Source organism: Aspergillus lentulus (assembly GCF_001445615.1).
Source record: "Aspergillus lentulus DNA, contig: Alt08, strain: IFM 54703, whole genome shotgun sequence".
NCBI classification, from domain to species: Eukaryota; Fungi; Ascomycota; class Eurotiomycetes; order Eurotiales; family Aspergillaceae; genus Aspergillus; species Aspergillus lentulus.
The window spans coordinates 2,806,828-2,826,823 of NW_028322118.1; the positions used below are offsets into that span (position 1 = coordinate 2,806,828).

At 51.2% G+C, this 19,996-nt stretch overlaps 4 protein-coding genes across 4 annotated transcripts; 2 read left to right on the plus strand and 2 right to left on the minus strand.

Annotated features, from left to right (window-relative positions):
• Positions 1-285: 285 nt before the first annotated feature.
• bud4 (uncharacterized protein) lies at positions 286-4,634 on the plus strand (the record flags this gene model as incomplete). The annotated part of the gene is made up of 4 exons (XM_033558219.2): positions 286-375; positions 430-3,202; positions 3,281-3,984; positions 4,047-4,634. 4 exons carry the CDS (start codon positions 286-288, stop codon positions 4,632-4,634), a joined length of 4,155 nt encoding a protein of 1,384 aa, XP_033414110.2.
• A 711-nt stretch (positions 4,635-5,345) lies between these two features.
• On the minus strand, positions 5,346-7,254 carry ALT_4173 (pseudouridine synthase PUS2; the record flags this gene model as incomplete). The annotated part of the gene is made up of 4 exons (XM_033558218.1): positions 5,346-5,571; positions 5,633-6,850; positions 6,906-7,109; positions 7,169-7,254. 4 exons carry the CDS (start codon positions 7,252-7,254, stop codon positions 5,346-5,348), a joined length of 1,734 nt encoding a protein of 577 aa, XP_033414109.1.
• A 662-nt stretch (positions 7,255-7,916) lies between these two features.
• On the plus strand, positions 7,917-9,396 carry ALT_4174 (putative transcription factor TFIIE complex alpha subunit; the record flags this gene model as incomplete). Its single annotated transcript, XM_033558217.1, has 3 exons — positions 7,917-8,011; positions 8,095-8,190; positions 8,265-9,396. 3 exons carry the CDS (start codon positions 7,917-7,919, stop codon positions 9,394-9,396), a joined length of 1,323 nt encoding a protein of 440 aa, XP_033414108.1.
• Positions 9,397-10,134: 738 nt separating this feature from the next.
• Positions 10,135-18,471, minus strand: ALT_4175 (uncharacterized protein; the record flags this gene model as incomplete). Its single annotated transcript, XM_089599690.1, has 12 exons — positions 10,135-10,220; positions 10,275-10,331; positions 10,403-12,480; positions 12,537-12,588; positions 12,649-13,212; positions 13,284-13,480; positions 13,538-14,288; positions 14,345-14,495; positions 14,549-14,710; positions 14,779-17,515; positions 17,611-17,764; positions 17,838-18,471. 12 exons carry the CDS (start codon positions 18,469-18,471, stop codon positions 10,135-10,137), a joined length of 7,623 nt encoding a protein of 2,540 aa, XP_089456028.1.
• Positions 18,472-19,996: the final 1,525 nt, after the last annotated feature.

Below are 19,996 nucleotides of genomic sequence, written 5' to 3' on the forward strand. Positions count from 1 at the left end.
TCTGCCACGACTTGTACGAACAATATCCTCAAAGTTAGTCCATCACCATTTTGTTGGTTATCGAAGCGCCATTCGTCATTTGTTGTTGTTTATCAGAATAAGGTATGGGCGCGTTCTTCTTGCAAGGGATATATCCCGGGGTTGCACGGGCCATTCCTTTGTTATGCTCTTTGTCAAAACATGACACCTGCTGATACATGGACCACAGCGTTGGAATTTTCTTTATTCCCCTCGGTTCTCTTTGTGCTATCTGCCATCTTTGGGTGATCATTGTCTCCTCTCAGAATGGGTAGTGGCTCGGCTCAGCGCCCTCTATCCGAAGTAAGCCCAGTGGCTCAGAGACGTAACTCACCAGTGTGGAATCAAAACACTAAAGTAAGTTCCTTTGTGCGCTGTCTTTGCGAGAGAACCTAACGTATGATTGGGCAGACTATGAGAAATAGCGATGCCTCGAGCTTCGAGGTTTCCTCCTCACCACGCCTCTTCTGGCAAGGCCGTGAATCAGGCTCGCCTTTCCCAAGGAGTTCCGAGAACCAGGCCCCATATGATCCAGACTCTCCGTATTCAGCATCCAAGCGTCCATCGCTGGAAAATCTCAAGCGCGCATCTCGAGTGAAAAACAGCAACATGCTGCGTGAACGTAACCAAGAGTACGATCCAGCTAGCGTATATGTTCCACAACGACCGTTGGCGACAAGTAGATCGCCACAGAGACAGCCTCAAAGCAACTCATCTCCTCAGCAGCCCCCAAACCGTGATGACCGCCAACCAGGACCACGACCTCCATCACCGAGCAAAGACCAGGTATCTCCAGCCAAATCCTCCCTGTCTCGTGCCAGTCGATTTGGCGTCAAAGGAACCGGCTTCGATCCTGAGAGCGAGATCTGGTCGGATTTCGACAGCGTTGGTAATCGGTACCCTAAGAGCGTGACCTTCGATGCTGCTCCTCCTCAGGTGAATGAGTACGAGATGACTACTCCAGACCCTTCGTCGATCGCCTCGGAGTCTCGCGACGGAAGCTATGACTCCGAAGAGGATGAGGTTGATGTCAGTTTCGATCGGGAATCTTCACTTGACCGCGACGATAGCTTCGATGCCTCTTTGGAGGATCTTGAAAAGACCCCCGTTGTACTCCCCGAGGATTGGCGCTATATGAGTCCTTCCACCGCAAACGACGAGCTTGTGAAGGAGGATGACGACCCATTTACTGAGGATGACGAATCCCACAGTCCCGGGCCCACGACTCCCTCACAGCAAAAACTGCCTCTCCAGCATTCCCGTGTGGAGTCATTGGATTCGAACGGAGAGCGTCGTCCTCTGCCTCCCCTGCCTGGCGCGGGTCGTCTACCTGTCACCCCTCACTCTTCCTCGCCTGGAAAATTAGCAGCAGCGTTCGAGTTGGGAAGTGGTGGTAAAAGGGTTCTTCCCTCCCCCCCTGCTCCTGCATCATGTACAAAGTCGGATATCAGTGAATTGAGCCGTGCATCCATGTCTTTGGAGGACAGACTGCGTTTGATGATGATCCGCAAGGATGAACGGGCCAAGCAGGAGCAGGAGCACGCTACTGCCGAACCAGAACATGTCAAGCCATCCGAGGTGGCCGACCATGCCACGGAGGACCGCAACAATGATGAGGCTAAGGATGTGGAGGAGCATGATACTGATGAAATCGATATTGCTATGCCTCGAATCTCCAGAGACTCCATCTTGAAAGACCTCCGCAGAAGCGATAGCTTCCTGGACGACCCATATGATGAGGACGAGTCTATGATTGCATCCAGTCCCCACCATTACATGAATTATGATCCAGACGTTCCCATTCCATCTCTTGAGAACGATAATGACATTGACGACGATTATGAAGACTCGGACTCTGACGTGGTGATCAAACGAGAAGAGCACGATGATGATCTCTACGACATACCCAAATACGATGAAACCCTCCCGTCCCTTGATTCCTCCGTCAAGGATTTGGAAGACAAGCCTGCTACTGACGCCTCCCAGGCCTCTCAGCTGTCCGAGGATATCTTCGAGCACCGAAAGCGGGAGTCCCAAGGATCCAACGATAGCCAGGCAACTCCTGTGCCCCAGGAAAGACCCGAGGAGGCGGTAGATGGACCCGATAACACTGACGACCAAGAGCTCCCAGGTCCGAAGATGGCAGCAATCACGGAATCCCTACGACGCCCGATGACCCCGGAGATGAATGAGCCTGTCTCTGATCCATGTACCCCCGACTCAGTGATCCGTCACCCGATTGACGAAGAGGATGACGACTCTCAGACCTCTTCCGACGAAAGTGTACCGGAGCCGGTTGCTACTGTCAAGGCACCCAACGGACTCAAGACACGCCCTTCTCTTACACCGGCGGATGTAGATTCGATGGCGGCAGTCCGTCGCAAGGTCAGCGGACAGCAGCCCCCACCAATGCTTACCCTGAGCAAGCAGATATCCCAAGAATCTGGCCACTCATCCCCCGACGAATCCGCGTCAGAGTCTGGTGATCAGTCCGCTCACCTGGCGGCCTCTACCGCGCCCAACAAGGACCTCACGCAGCGTCAGACCAGTTTTGTTAAGCTGGATATCCCATTCAGCATCCAAGAAGAGAGCCTCGGCATGGGTCTAGACAAGGAATTTGACCGAGTCATTGAATCCCAAAAGGTTGCGTTTGAGAAGTCCCTAGCCCAGTTATTTGCTTCCGCGCCCACTACCTCTACCCCGGATTCCCATAATCCTCAGGACCCCAGGAACCCTTTTATTGCCCCTAGAGCACCAGCTGACAGACAATTTCCCATACAGAGAGGTTATCTCATGAGGCATAACACCAAGGTTGTCATTGCTAGCAATCGCAGTGATGAAGAACCAGCCCCCGCGCCTGGCGAGACCTCGACCGACCCGCGTACAGTGAGGTCTCCAGCCCCCTCACCGCGAAAGGCGAGCCAGCAAACATGGACAACCGTACCCTGGAATGGACAACCTCGCCGTCCGAGCATGAGAATGTCTGGTGGTATCCCCAAGAAGAAGCCGGTTGCAGGCCCTGTGCCACCCCTTCCAGGTCAATCGAGCAACGTCCAGGAATCCATCGCACCAATTGAGGAGAGTGAACCCACCTTGGATGGTGCTCTGGATGATGGCGAGGAACGCGGCCGCCTGTTTGTCAAGGTCATCGGGATGAAATACCTCGATCTGCCACTCCCCAAGGGTGAGTATTCATTCGCTGGTCTTCCAACCAACCCCCTTCCTTCTCCGTGCGACCTGCCGATGCTAACTGCAGAACTAGGCGAGCGATCGTACTTTGCTCTTACGCTGGATAATGGCCTTCATTGCGTCACCACTGCTTGGCTGGAACTCGGGAAAACCGCTCCGATCGGACAAGAATTCGAGCTCATTGTACAAAATGAGCTCGAATTCCAGCTGACACTTCAAATGAAAGTCGATGATGCTAAATTCAGGGTTCAGGAACCCGCTGCCCCTGCGTCACCTGCGAGACAGAAGGCGTCCACTTTCAGCAGGGTTTTCGCCTCACCACGCAAGCGCAAGGAAATGGAGATGAAACAGCAACTTGCCTCCCAGCAACAAAAGAGCAAGGACGTAAATGCTGGCGTCTGGGATAGACTGAGGACTCTTATTGCTCGTGACGGCAGCTTTGGACGGGCCTACGTTGCGCTCAGCGACCACGAGAAATATGCCTTCGGTCGGCCGTACACTGTCGATGTGGCTTGCTTCAACGAGTGGGCGGTCGATGAGCAACCAAGCAGCGTGAAGAGCAAAAAGAGCACGTCTAGTGCAGTCTCTCAACGACGCCCTCCATACAAGATTGGCAAACTGGAACTACAGCTCTTGTTCGTTCCTAAGCCCAAGGGTGGAAAGGACGAGGACATGCCCAAGAGCATGAATGCATGCATCCGCGAGATGCGCGAGGCGGAGGCTGCTTCATCCCGCACCTGGGAAGGATTTCTTTCTCAGCAAGGAGGTGATTGCCCGGTAAGTGCTCCACCCGACTAGCTCTGTATCGAGTCTGTACTTATGTGTCATGTTTTCGACAGTACTGGCGTCGCCGTTTCTTCAAGCTTCAAGGTTCCAAGTTGACAGCTTACCATGAAACCACCCGCCAACCCCGTGCCACGATCAACCTGTCGAAGGCTGCTAAGCTGATCGACGACAGGTCATCTCTAATCCAGAAAGAGACAACCACAAAAGGTGGCGGGCGACGCAAGTCTGCGTTCGCCGAGGAGGAAGAAGGCTACATGTTCGTGGAAGAAGGATTCCGTATCCGCTTTGGAAACGGTGAAGTGATCGACTTTTACGCTGACAGCGCAGCGGACAAGGAGGGATGGATGAAGGTTCTGGCTGAGACTGTCGGCAAGGGCAGCTCTTCTGGAAGTAGTCAAATCAAGCCTTGGACTGAGTTGGTCCTCAAGCGCGAACGAAGCATGAAGTCCAGAAGAGAGACAACTGATCGATTCTCCACTCACGCACCTCCTCCGCCAGTGAAAAAGGATGTCGCTTCCGCTGCGGGAATGACGGCGCCGGCGCCGGCATCACCACGACCAGGGCATAAACACACGCAGTCTCAGCCCGAGATCCGCAGTGCGGATGTTCGGCGCCAGAAGGCACGTTCGCTGATGTTCTGAAATGCATATCAACCCCAAATTTCTTTCCATTTCTCCCTGCGGCTCTTGGTACGGTTTCCGCTTGACTGTCTCTCGGAAGCCATTTGTCCGTTGTCTATTTTTGAGAAACTTGATTATTGCACATGCCTTCTCCTTTCTCTGTCTGTTTCTTTCTTTTCCTTTTTGACTTGTACTGATCGAAACGTTGGCGTCGGTGTCCAACTTGGCCATTTCTCTTTTGTTCTGACTCCCCTGGTCGTGGTCACTTCTACTCTCGGCTTCTGTGGGTTGACATCAAAGCATTCCGTATTGGGGATTCTGTCGCGAGCTCTTCCATGTTACATTTTGCCGTAAATTAATGACACATAGCGTCTTTCATTTCCTGCGTTGATAGTCGAATTAACTTGCATTCACTCTTTCTCTCCGTTAGATTTGAGTCGCTGTCACTGGAATAATTTTAGAGGTCAACTGGGTTTATACGCTGCGTATTACCAAGGTCTGTTGGCCAAATACTATGGTAACTAGATCTGACGCTAAGTAGACTGCTTTCACACTGGAATAAGTGTGATGCTACGAAAAATCACCTGACGCTTCAATGGTATGGTCCTTGTAGGGCCATTTGTATTATAGAAGCTGTCGGACACACCTGAATCCCATCTATATCCTCGGGAGTCCAGTATATCTTCATCAAATTCCTCTGCATTTTTACCTAGAAGAAATGATACGGCACGTTCAACCACCCTCCTCACCATTCGCACCCTCACCGTCCGACTCGGATTCCACAGCAGCGAGGGCCTCTCTCTGAGATTTCGGGTTGCGCTTACTGTCCTCCTTCTGTTCCGACTCTGTGGCATCGGTAGGTGGCGTTGGCAGTTTAGAAGCCGCCATACCGCCCGACGTAATGTAAAGGAATGTCTCCTGGCTGAAGTGATCGATATGGTTGAAGAACACCGAGAACCTGTTCACTTGTCAGCGACTGATTCGGAGAAGGGGAAGAGGGGAAGACTGTGGAGACTTACGCATTCGCTTGCTCTTCCTCGCGGAAGATCCGATTGTAGATCTCCCGCTGCTTGAACTCGTCGATTTCCTTCTGATACTTGCTGAAATCGATGGGTTCCTTGCCCAGCGTGGTGGTTGCCTTCTTGTTGTAGCCGTCGAAGATGGGCCGTTCCAGCAGCAGGCCCAGTCCCGGCGCCTTGGGGATGGCGATCTTGGTGGGTCCGTATGAGTCCACGATGCGCTGGGGATCGCACCCGGCTCGGACGAGCATTGTCGCCATGGCGACCATCTTGCGGATCTGGTGCATCATGAAGCTTTGGCCGTGGACTTTGAGGCTGAGCCACTCGGTGCCGTTGATGATGATCGGGTTGCGGTCGACCTTGAAGGACTTGATGAAGCGCTTGGCGGAGGGGTCGGTGTAGGTCTTCTGGATGGTGTAGTTGTAGAAATTGTTGGTGCCGACGTACTTGTCTAGTGTGGCTTGCAGGCGGTCCAGACGGGTGGTGGGGATCCGGTATGCTCGTTTGGCTTCGGTGTAGGCGGTCTTGACTTTCTTGACAGCCTCGTAGATTTGCCGTCTGCGGGCTTCTTCTTCGGCCGATACCTCTGTGCTCTTGTCTTGGGTGGTTTGTTCGGAATCTGCAGGGTTAACTTCGGAGGAGGTTTGTTGCGCCGACTCTTTCTGACCGGCATCTTCGTCTTCTGGAGCTCTCTCCTCATCAAAGTATAGAGCCTTTTCGACTAACTTGCGGAGATCTTCTGGGAAGTTATGTAGAATAGGCTTGATACGCTCATTATCGACGTCTTCCCAGTAGGTAGCTACCTCCTCCTGTCGGGCTTTGTAAGCTTCAAGGTCTCCTTCCTTCTCGGCAAGCTCGGCAATCTTCCTGCCAAGATAAGTGCTGGGATGTGGCGGGAGGAAACAATAGCTTGGAATCAGGTACTCGTAGACACGAGAGTCGCACATCTGGTAACAGCTGAATCCCTTATTCGTGACCTGAATATCCCAAACCCGGATCTGTGGGCAAAGCTTCTCGTTGATCTTCTTAATGATGTCTGGATCTTCGACAATCAGTTTTAGCGAAACGACGTTACCCGCCGCATGGACACCCTTGTCTGTGCGCGCGCATCGGACCAAAGACGACTTTTTGGGGTCGGCAGCGTTGGCTTTGGAGATGGCACCCGCCGCAACGAACGCGGTAAACAGATCTCCTTCGATGGTCTTTTCCTTGTCACTCCTGGGTGCAAGTCAATATCCTAGTCCAAAGTCCCATAGGTGTCTAAGAGCCGTACAATTGCATTCCATGATAGCCCGTCCCAGCGTATCCAATTAATACAGCAACCTTCTTCTTCGGCCGCCGCTGCTCATTTTCGATATCTTCCGGCGAGAAATGTGTCGCATAGATAGGCCCTGACACTTCTTCACCGTTCTCAAGCTTGCGCCGTTTGGCTTCGTTTTGCTCCTCATTGCGCGCTCTCTTGTCTACCATGTGCCGACTTGCCAGGTTAGTTGATGACAGCTGGGACAGGTTGATCATCTTCGCGCGCGAACATACCTCCATTCTGCCCTTCCCATATTCCTCTTCTTACGCTTTTCACCAGCTTCTCCTGGTCCCTCAGCTCTTCGTTCGTTATTGTCCATGGTGAATTTCGTCTTTGCCAATGCTGTAATGACAATTTGGTCCCGAATTGCCGTTGTGCGGTCGTAGAATCGACTAATCTAGTATTTCGTAGCGACGGAGTGATTATTGCAAGGTTCCTGGGGGATGAATTAATCCCAGACAAGCACTGACGCAGGGAAACGTGGGCGCGCATGAAGAGACTTCTGCTGCGTCTAGATGGCTTCACATTAGCGTTTTTTGACCTTTTTTGGCTGCGATTTGACGTCGGAGACGCGCTACACCATATCGGGACTAGTGAAAGATCTATTGGACTATTCCCGAATCGTACAGCTCTTCGGCGCCTCAGGCACTAACAGTGGGTGCCTCGGGCATGCTCTTTGGTTCCAGCCTTTCAACTCCATCTCGCCTCATCCTTCTCTTCTACCACGCTCCTTTGTCCCTGTTCTGCAGTTCGGTTGTGTCAAGGCTGTGTCCAGGCTGTTGCATCACTTCTTCCCTCCTTTAAATCCGATCTGGCCTCTTCCGGCTGTCTGGACGGAAAAGAATGTCCTTCGTCTTTCGTTAAAAAGTTCTCTTCGGTGACATCAAGAATCTTTGCGCCGTTCCCCTTCGTGTTTGCTTGGAACCACGAGGTATTTACAGGTTTATCTTAGCTACGCGATAAATCTCAATCTCTCCCGGGATGGATCTTGCCAATACTCTCATCCGGACCGTGGTCCGGGCCTTCTATGAGACTCGCCAGATTCTCATAGTCGATGCGCTCTTCATCCACTCGGTGTATGTCTATTTTTCGAGGGCTTTACAAATGTCGGAAGCCTAGGTATACACGGCTGACATTCATTTCATTTAACTCGGTGTAGTCTCCATGCGGAAGATCTTGCGTTCCTGCTTGGCATGCAGCAGAAGGACCTGCGAAAACTTTGCGCCAAGTTGCGCGAAGATCGTTTGATCGCGGTGTATGGCTCGCTTGCAGTACCAGACTAATTGGACCTGCAACCAAGCTGACATGATTGACTTTTCCCCCGTGCAGAAGCACACGAGCCGAGATTCGAGATGGGTCAACCCGGCCTGTCAACCGTGAATACTACTATATCCCGTTACATCCGGTCATCGACGCAATCAAGTTCAAGGTCTCGAAATTAACCTCGACGATCAAAGCTCAGTACACGCCAAGCGAGGAAAGGAAGGAATACGTATGCTTGCGTTGCGGCGCAGAATGGACGGAGCTGGACGTTCTGAGTCTGTATTCGGACGAGGGCTTCGAGTGCCAGAACTGCGGGGCCATCCTAGAGCGAACGGAGGACGTCAAAGGAGCCGAGGGAATCGATCGCACGGGACACGAGAAAAACAGCAAGCTCATGGCCCAGCTTGATAACATGCTGAAACTGCTGAAGCAGATCGACTCGGTCGAGATCCCGCCCAACGACTTTGAGACGGCATGGCAGCACAAGGTCGACGTCGTCCGCAACCAACAAACACACCCTACCAGAGCCGCCATCGTCGTCCCTTCAAAACAGCAAGAAGCCGTCCGCGGCAACCTCAAGACCGACGCCGCCGCGCTGGAAATCTCCCTCACTTCCACCGAGGAGAAGAGTGCTGCCGAGCAAGCGGAAGAAGCGGCGCGCAAGGCCGCCCTCGAGAAGCAAAACGCCCTTCCCGTCTGGCACACCCACTCGACGGTCTCCACCACCGCCGGCAACGTCAACTACATCAAGACCGAGACAGACGCCGCCATCAAATCCGAAATCAAGGAGGAAGAAGACCGCAAACCCAAGATCGAGGACCTAGACGACAAGGTCGCTGCGTACTACGCCGAGATGGAACGAGAGAAAGCCCTGCAGGCCCAACGCGACGCCAGCAGCGCCGACGAGGACGATTCAGATGACGAATTCGACGAGGAATTCGAAGACGTCGGCGGTGTCTCCGCTAGCGACACCGCTTCTCCAGCGGTCATGGGCGGGCCTACCAGTGCACCTACCTCTGCGCCAGTCGGCATCAAGCGCGAGTTCGACACGGATTCCGGAACGAGTGCGCCTCAGACCGCTGTGGGCACGCCGAATACCCCCGCCGACGAGGGACCAGCAGCGAAGAAGATCAAATTGGAGCCTGATGTTAAAAAGGAGGAGTCTGATGAGGATGACGAAGAGTTTGAGGATGTCTGAGGCGGACAGTTGGCCGTCTCTGACAAGCTTCAAGGATCACGAGCGCGGGCGCTTGCGATCAGGTACCTGCAGAAGGGAGAAATGATGAAGCGACTAGGATTTTCATAGCCTACCTATCCCCGAGAGCCCACACTGACTCGGTCGTTGACTACTGGTTGGCTGGATATTACTGCTTCCGTAGGGAGTAGATTCTTGCATCGATTGCGAACGATCCTTACAATAGCCTGTACAATAGTTTCCACATGAAAAAAAATCAGTCGCCCATAACACAGATGTCGATTGAAAGATCATTCCATAGCTCTAGTCCATTCCTCTAAAACTTTTTCTTATAATCGTAGCAACAGAGATCATAGCTTCATTTGCTCCACAGCATCAGACCTTCCGCATCAGAAACGGTGTATAGTAGGTCGGTACAACAACCAAAGACGCCTGAACGCGCTCGACATGGAACCTCGTCATTGCGATGTCTCAAAGAACAATCACCCATCATGTAGCGCAAGTTCGGGAAGCTGTAAGATAAAGGAGAAAAAGGTCACGGAGAAGTGCCAAACTCCAACCGTGGTCGCCCGAAACAAAAGCCAAACAGCCAACGCCCGCTTCTGCTCTCGTTTGTTGGGCTGGAAAGGAAACGCCGACAAATGCAGTGTCTGCAAGTCCGATGTGAAACTTGGTCATAAAATCGTCACTCGTGTGTGATTCAATCACAGCGTTTCATCAAGTCCGTCGCCGGTCTACTCATCACGGTGAACCTGCCATTCCCATCTCCGAATCGCTCGGCAGCATGGAATTCTCTTCCCATTCATCTGGAGATGGCAAATCAGACACTGTCATCAAGGGTTAGACGTTGACAGGGGATCAAGGAGAAAATATTAGCATACCGGAAGCCAGTTCTTCTGGCATATTCACAGATAGCTCATCGATGGCTGCGCTAACGGCTACAAATAGATGGTCAGCCACGATCCCGGGCAAATGGGAAATGTAGGTACGGAATCGAGGGCAAACGAACCTTGCGCCTGACGGACAACCTCTTGGTCCTCTTCGCTGTCATCAAAATACGTAACCAAACAATGATCTATCACGGCTTTGACGCTTTCGATCACCTTTGCTTCCACATTGTTGGCAGGCCCAGTCAAGAAAGTCTTTCTTAGCTTCTCGACACTGTTGCGCACGAGCTCCTTTGCGATTTCGGCATGACGTGACTGCCAATCAGGGCCCATGGCTTCTGCTTCTGCACTGAAGAGTATTTGGTGTAGAAGCGCCAAAGTGGTGTTCCTGACCGTCCTGTCAGGAAAGATGAGTAGAGTTGGAGCCCAGTCAGGTATTTTGTCCACAATCTGCGCCAGAAACCAATTCTTCTCTAGACCAAGACGTTCGTTTCGACTTGTCAGCAAGCTTGTAAAGAATGCGAGATGCTCTCTACCGCCACTATCGTTGATTGACTCAATGCCCTTGGCAACAAAGTCAATGAGTGTAATGATTCTGTTCTCATCAGGGCTTCTTTGGCAAAGAACCAAGGTCGCCTCCAGAAACGGTGCACAGAGCTCAGCGGGCTCAAGCCTGAGTCCATCTTCCAAAACCTTGCATAGCGGATCCATTAGACCGCCTTCAGGTTCCGAGTCCAGCAAAAAACCGACGATAGCCATAGAAGCGTGAGGATTATGATTTGTATGAAGGATCTTCTTCAGCAATGATAGCTCGCGATCCCTCCCGAGAGAACGAACGAACACATTTTCTGTGATTGTAAGTGAAAACTTGCCATTCGGTAAGGAGCGCCGCTCATCATCCGAGGTTGGGGCCACAGTGAGGTCAACCTTTGTCAACAGGAATGCCAAAAGGTCCATGAGTCTCCTGTGCGAAAATTTCCTGCCCTTTTCGACTAGTCTGCAGTAAGACAGATATTGACGCTTCAACCTCTTTGAGTCTTCTCCATCGAGCCACACAATTTCCAGACATTTGAGGAGAAACCCGCTGTTCAAGATCATCTCACTCTCATAACTTCCCAGGTTGGCAAGAGACAGAAGAAATGTGAAGTAATCGTCCCATGAACGGCTTGTAGTATGGAGAACGGGCCATAGCCCATCCAGAGTGGCAACGACATTCTCAAATCCATCAAGGTATCGCATGTGCCATTTCTCCTTCGCACGGTCATCGAGATGTGTCTCCTCACGGAGCTCTTGAAGTCTTTCGAGTGCGCGCATAATGATCTTGATCGTACTGTCCCGGACAGACGCATGAGGACTTCTCAGTACCAGATTGCGAATACCTGCTGATCGCTCCACCACCCACTCGAGCACTCTGTGAGCTCCCTTTGGCAACTCATTGATCACTCCCACAAGCTCCGAGACGAAGACATCGAGACCCAGGGGCTCCCTGGTTCTCGCAATCAGTTGTTCTAGGGTATCTAATGCGATGAAGACCACGTCCTGATCCACTTTAGGTCTCTTGTTCGTGATCTCCTTATCATGAAGTCGGGACAGGAGATGTCGGACAAACAAGGCATGATAAGGGTCCATAAGACAGTATGTTCGTATAAAGACCTCATTTTCCATCGCAATGTGGTTTGCTAGCGGAATCGGTAAGGACACATGCACTGGATGGTCGGCCTTGGAAGGCTTGTACAGCAATTTTTCCGACTCCATACTCGAGATGCGTTGGTAGAAGAGCATGTAAGCGTTCCAGACCTTGTTGAATCGCACTTGGTTTACGGTGGCGGAGTGGACCGAATCGTTATAACCACCAAAACACTGATCTGCAATCTTGGATGGGTCGAACCTGCTTACGTCCGAATCATTGAATTCCACCCAAGAGCCTCTTCCTCCAGCATTGGGCCTCTCCCGAATATATGAGTAATAGTGCCCTGACTCCGCTGTTCCGCTGTGAACCAGAACCCCGACGAGCTTGAAGACGTCCTCTTGGACATCCGAGTCCTGGTCAGAAAGATATTCGACTTTGAATGGGCTCATATCAATGTGCTCAGGAAAGCGGAATTCATCATTGATTTTGCTCCGCATCATTGTGATCATGTCAAAGTCGAAGCGCTTGAGGTGGAAAATTAGGTTGTCCGGCACTTCCTTCAAGCAGGCCCTATACCGAGAAGTCAGCGTCAGTTGTGCTACTGCGGAATGCCAGTTGCAGCCTACCTCTTAACAGCGTCGACATGCCGCCCACAGGATGTGCAAGAGTATTTGTTATCTAGCAAGAATAGTCAGAATGACGGCCAACCCACAACCTTTGTCTCTCGAAGTCGCTTACCTCCTTGCATTATCTCTCCCTCGACATAGGCCTGTAGACTCTCCTCGAGACTCGCTTTGCCCTTAATCTCGCATTGGATGGCGGAGAAAGGCTCCAGACGCTCGGAGATGTGAGGGCATTCCTTGGACTTGATTTGCTGGACCAGCTGGCCGCCGTAGAAAGACCGGAACTTCTTCCTGTCCTCGGTGCCAGTGATCTGAGCCTCCCATCTGTCAAACAGCAGGTTATAGAATTCGTCCACGTCCATTTGAATCGTTACATCGATTGGTTCGTTGTCGTAAGTTCGGATGTTATCTACCAGCCCTTGAGGATCGACATTCCTGAGCCACGTCTCTTGCATGTAAGCAAAGAGCTTCTTCGTTTCAGCGAGTAACCTCTGGGAAGCATCCGGATCTGAAAGGTGGAGTTGCAGCATGAAATCGCGGAACTGAACGTTCATAAACAGTTGGGTTAGAAGAGAGTTCAGATAGCAGGTGTTGGAAAGATTCTTAAGTCCCGCATAACCTTCGGGAGCACGAATCATTTTGTGCCGATCAAAACACCAGCTGGAGGAGTATGTATAATCTGCCAGATCGCAACAGTTGATCAGTATCACAATGGCCAGGCCACACGTGCTAGGAACAGGGAATCTGTACCTCCAGGGATCAGCTCTTTGACACAATCGATTACCGTGCAGTAATCATCGGAGTATTTGCACAATAGACTGAGGATGCCATAGAGCTCTTGGCGGGTCTGAGCGTGCATGACTGGGATCTGCGGAACTATGAGGCTGTCCGATTCCTCAGATAGGTTGGGGAAAAGGTAATTGTCAATGAGCTTCTCGGCAAGGTCGCTATAAGAGGAGGGTGAGTGAGGGTCGGAAACTGAGCATTTGATTCAATCAACTTACAAGGAGTCTACCCCAGTATTGCTCGAATCAGCTAAATCCAGGCAGGACCTCAAAAGACGACAGAATCCCAGAATAAGGTGATCAACGGGCTCACGTCCAACGAACTTCCCAAGAGTTAGTGAGGAGAGCGGATACACGACGGGACTCTCACTGACCTCTTGCGTCTTATGACCTAGCATGACGCTGCTCCACTGCTTGAGATACTCGCCATATATGAGGTCCTTAGGCGATTGCTCTGCGACTGACTGGAACACAAGGTGAGCGATGTCGAAAAATTCTTGGGATTGTTCAGCATGCTCCAGAGTCTGCGGCATGATCTTCACAAAAGCATCCCAGATAGTTGCCAACATATCAACTCTGACCGGGTTCTCGGAGGCCATTGTTTCCGATGAATCTTGCATTTCGCCATCGACCGATTTTGTTGGTTTCCTGGCCAGCTTGGATGGGCTGCAGGCGACGGCGATATGTTCGATTATCTCTCTGCGAATAGGTTGTCGAGTCTCATCCAAGAGGAGGGATACAAGGAGGCGGTCTAACTGTGCCTGTTGCTTGATAACTTCCCAGAATTTGTGATCGCGCAAGGAACCCTCGGTGAGCACGGCAAAGCAGTTGCAAACCAATCTCTGAACTCGCGATCCCAAGAGGCAAGTCGAGGGCATTCCCCGTCCGATTTCAATCAATTTCTGCAATCGCTGTACCAGCTGGGCGGAATTTGTGATTGTCAAGGAGTCGGCGGCTACAGGTGGTCTCACTACGCAGCGATCAGCACCGACGGGTTCAAGGTAGACAATGGCCAAGCCAGCTTACCCATGAGAGCATGAAGAAGGCATTCAACAAGGCTGGCGGCGATCTGAACTTTCGTCAGAGACTCTGGCAGTAATTCAGGCGCCTCCGGGCGTGTCAGGGCGGCGACGACGACACGGATGCTGTGAGAAACAAATGCCTGATTTGGAGCCGACTGCAATGATATCAGCACAGTTCATGATTGGCGAGGTCGGGGATTGGAACAACCTCTAATGCTTCTTCTCTCAAGCAGCTCGACAGGGTATTTGCAGAATAAAGCAGGCTGTACGGTCGGTCCGCTGGGAAGATGTCTTGCTCAGTCATGTGCACAGATTTGACTAATTCAATCACCCTCTCTTGAGGCGGAAAGACAACGAGAAAGTCATAGATCTGTGGTAGCCGGAGTAAGTAACAAAATCGTCAATGAAACGCACGCAAGGCCAAAAAGGATTACTCACCTCTCGAGCAAGGTGGCCATGAAGATTGAGAAGGTCGTACAGGTCATCAAAATGCTTGAGTACCTCAGAATCTACCGGAGTAAGTGACGGACGTCTACCAGTCGATGCCACCTCGCGGCTGTCAGCATTCTTCCGGATTAGGAGCAGCCCAGACCCAATCTTCAAGTCGCGTATTGTGAGATCAGGTTTCTCCAGAAGATCCAGTCGTCGGCCACCTGTAATGGTACTGAACTTTGAGAACCCCGTGAGCTGTTCGAGTTTCTCAACTAACTCAGCTGCGGTAGCAAGATCTCCAATTCGTAACGATCGAAATTTACTTTGAGCACTTCCGTTGAACGTCTGATACCGGATTTCAATCAACTCGCCCTTCACCGGATGATCAGGCAAGTCGGGGGGTGAATTCTGCGGCGGGCTATATTGAGGCCGAGTCCGTAGGCCCTGGAGAAACTGGCGAAGAAAGAGCAGTGAACGACTGAAGCGTAGTGCGTCGGCTCGGCTTTCATTTCCACTGAGGTCGCTTGCCATCGACTCGTCAGTACCATTGGCGGTGTTGCCAATGGATGGCTTCAAATGAGCCGCGGCAGATTTGAGTTGTTCAACACAACGATCCACCAAAGCAATATGAGTTGCCTCAACGGCCGATCGCGGAGAGCGGTTGATCACCGAGTGATCAAGGTAGACCTCGATCGCAAAATTTGTGGCGTCCGTTTCAATTGAGCCGGGCGGAGCCGTGAGGATGAAATTCCAGATACGGTCCAGCCCGGGAATTGAGACGACCTCATTCTCTTTAGCGATCGGCGGCGGATTGAATCGGACCTCGTAATTGACCGCTTGCTTTGCGAACGCGAGCAATTCGGGAGAGTAGTCATTAGGAGACAATTTTGGAAGGTATTCTTGAATACACCTTTCAATGAATGGATTGCGTTTTGGGCTGCGTCTCATGAGTTCGCACAACATGTCCCACACAGCTCGGCGGCCTTGCTCCACCAGAGTTTGGGACACCAGCACCTTCTCCCAAAGGACATCAGCCAGGTCCGCTGTGATAGAATCAGGGACTTTGTCAATAATGCGTGCAAGTAGTTGAATTCTGGATATGAATCCCGTCTTCGAGAAGGAGTCGGCAAAGTCCGTCTGCTTCATGTTTACAGTGTGAATCATTTCGGCGATGACCAGGGCCGGAAGATCAAAATCTGTGGCAAGCCTGCGTATCTCCTGCGTATCGTACCCTGGAAGGAGAGCGTTCAAGGCCTGAATGCTGCCGACAGTAAACTGGTTCATTTCAGCAATATCCTGAATGCAGCGTTCGTACGTCTCCATCTTATCACTTTCACTCAGCCCGACGCTTATCAATGAGCTCAACTGCGAGCTCGCAAACCTCTGCAAGAAAGCCTTGTGCTCTACCGAGAACTCCTCAAATGCAGCACTCTCGCGAATGAGGCGCACGCACAAACGCAGAGGAACAGCATCCACATGGGATGCATCCAGCAAGTCGTGTCGATTTCTCTCGCCTTGTTTTTCACGGACCTGATAGAGCAGTTGCTCACAGAACTCCACCATCCGTGCGTCAAACCGAGACAGAGGTAGCTCCAGAAGCTTGGAACACAGGTAGATTAATGCTGAGGACAATGGTGAATGCATGTGGAATGTCCTGGTAAGCATCCCGAGTACTTCGGATACCGTCCGGGGATCTTGTGACTCTGTCACTGTCTTCCAGATAGTATCCGTGTCTAAGTCTCCATAAGTAGAGGTGACAATCAGGAAGCCGACAACATTTCCACTTCTACTAATGAGTTGAGGATGTGAATCGACGCCGACAATGTAGTCGACAATCTTATTCTCCCTCAGGAAGCCGACGAGGAACCGGACAAGCGGGTGCTCGGTTCCTGTGGGATTGGGTTGGATATATTGCCGCCATACGTTGACGAGATCCGCTTGCATGGTCTCTATGCCATGGACCCTCAATTCCATGCGGCCATCCTTGATATGCTTCTGCAGTACGGCAAATCTCCAAGCGTAATAAATTATCCAGGCACGCTCATCTTGGGAGATCTGCTCAGGGAGCTCGATCAAGAGGTCTGTGGCGACCTGCGATGTGAAACTCGAATCGCGGCTGATGGCAAGATAGATACCGGAGATGCACCGAAGAATCGACTCACTCGCATCGCTTGTGACCCAGGGTGACTTCTTGGCGATGTGAACCTGATACTGTCCATCGATGTCCCGAGCGAACTGATAGATCTGTTTTAGAAAAACAGGGAAAGACGCGGACTCAGCGATACTTTCCTCCTCGCGGATCTTCCATTGCTCGACCCCAGAGTCCATGATGTTGTGCACAATGGTGAGGGTGTGCACCAAGGAAGAAGAGAGCTGCGACCATTGGGGTCTAGAAACAAGAGCCAGGAGGCAAGCAGCATACTCAGATAGCAGGTGGATCGTACCGATCGGAAGGAACGCAACTCGAATATTGAGCTGAACGACAAGATCAACAATCTCGGAACCGTGGGCGCGTTCCATGGCGCGATAGAAGGGGATGCCGTGCAATTGTAATATCCAGCCCAACGCTTGCAAGTATGCCCTTGACATAAGATCCACAGCCTGGATATCTGTGTTCTCAGCCAGTTGCTTCAAGGTTAGTATATCCAAGCGCACCAGACGAAAGCCAAGCAAAGCAAAGTTGATAAGGAATTCCTCCAAGCAAGACCAGATTCCTTGGCCATCATCAGGCTCCAGAGGCTGCCTATAATGGATAATCGTCAGCAAAAAAAAAAGAAAAAAGAGTTCTGCCGTCTTGTCGTAGTCACCGACGACTGGTGTTTCAAAAGGGCTGCTTACCCTCTGCGAAGCAATGACTCCACCAGCAAGGGTAAATCTTCCCAGAAGACTCGCTCATCCACGTATGTTTCATCAGTAAATTGATCCAAGCTCTGTGCAATCTCATCGAACCAGTGCTTCACGGCCAAGAAGACACCAACATCGTGTTGAGTTCCTGCGGGGCCCAGCTCCGTTAGTCCCGAGCAGCTTCAAACCCGCACCCAAATTATTGGATACACTTTGCATACCTTTCTCAATGATTGCGCTGATCCCCTCCAAGTTTTCCCGCAGGTCATCGGCGTCTCGTAGCTTGGGGAAGCTATCACTCAAAGGCGGCTGGCCTTGGAGCTGCTTCACCTCTGATGTGACAGGGTCCCGCAAAGCTCCCCCGAGCGTTCTCCACGTCGAAGTGTTGGGGTCCTGATCCATATCTTCCAAGTCGGCCACCTCAATCTCCGGACTCTGTGCAGGCGTCGACGATATCGAGACCACTTTGGGGGAATCAGCGGCTAGGGCAGCATTAGGCGGACCGGCGCCAGGATGCTCGGCGGTAGTGTCTAAGGAATCAGTCGCCATGGTATCGGAGGTAGGAGATTTCACATTGATGGTCACTCTGCTGGCGGGGGCGGTCGACGCAGGGACGTCGTGATCTGTCGGTCCGGACGTGGCAGGAGCAGCCGGCGTCGGCTTGGACATTCGAGAAATGGCAGCTTCGTCTATCGACAACGACTCAACGGCACCGCTTCCACTATCGAGACGCGGACGTTTCCGGGTAGATTGGGGATCGAGATCTTCCATGGAATCGCCGTGTGGACGCGTCGACTCGGTGGATTGAGTAGCGTCAGGCGGGGTGCTAGAGCTATCTAGCGGGGCAGCTGCCATGACATTTTCTCTACCTTCTGGTCGGAGTGTGAGGGAAATTTGAGGTATAATAGGAGGATGTAGTAATGGTTGACAAGTTGATGTCCACCCACAAACAGATAAGATGATAAATTCTCTCTGCGTATGGGGTGAGAAGACAGAAAAGAGAAAGTGTGTGAGAGTATGCGCGCGAAGCGCAGGGGGGTATGTCAATGGATTATTATGTAGAGAGTGGAAAGCAGAAAGCTACATAGATAACCACCAGATAGAAAGAAATAGTGAGGTAGATAGGCAGCTATCACTCTAATCAGTGAGACGACGATGATAATAATCACAAGTTTGGCGGAGAGAAGAGCACAAACCAAAGCAAACACCACCAAATCAAAAAGCTCGGACTTGGAGAGCTGAAAGAAGAATTAAACCTAGAATTAAGAACAGGCAGCTCTGACGTTGTGGTGGAGAAAGGCCTGGTGGGTCACCCTGTGTGAATCAAGCGCTGGTAGGCTACTGTTTTTCTTTGTCCGCAGGCTATGAACACATGAAGCCTAGGTGAGTGTAGGCTGCGTGGAGAAGAAACCCTTGATACAGCTCCTCCTTTAGAGCAGCATTTTGACTGGAAGGAAGACTTGACCTATGTATTGTTAAAAGATCTTTTCTGCAGTATAGTATGAAAATACTACCTAGGTGTAGTTAAGACCTCTCCGTAAGGTACTATGGGAAGGACAACACTAAATAATCAAGTACAGAGTACGGAAAACGATTGTGCAATCCCACGCGTGGCAGGTGAATAAGCTACCTTACCTTGTTTGCGGCCCCTCTGAGGATGCTCTTCTGAATATTATTTCTCACTGCAATTAGCGCATCGCGATCACAGCTTTGTGTCGTACAGAAGTACCTGGCCGCTGCGAAGGTATAGGACTTTTCAGGAGTCAACGTCAAAGGATCATTACCTATCATTAAGATTATACATACCCCTTACTGATTCTCATGATGGACCTCATAACGTGCATGTATAGCATCACGCCTAGCTTAATCTATTAGAATGCGACTGTCATGCTTTGCATTACTTTAGCATTCTTCGCCAATCAACCCGCCAACCAGCTGGAATTGAGAGGTACCTGAGGCTGAGGGGTATTTGGCGTGCTCGGATACTTGCAGTTCTGCCAGTAAAGAATAATAAGTTCTGATGATTTCTCAGACATCTGCCGCTTGATGGTTCATCCGCAGATAGTTGAATCCATTGTAGAAAGGTATGAACCACAGAGGATCTTCGTCTGATGCTCGTCCAAACCTAAATCTCATGGTCCCCACAGAAGCTTCCCAGACTTCTACTATGGACTTCTAGCGCGCCCAGTTTTTCATCTAAATTGAAAGTTTGATCAACCTCCTCAGTTTATCAATTCCTTGATTATTTCCATTGCACTTGAGCTTCGTTTTCTGCGATATCCATTGGGGCCTCGCATGAAAGTGTTTGTGCTACTTTGAACTTGTACAAGAATGCTAGCATACATTAAGACTGAGAGGTATGCACTTTGTAAAATGTACG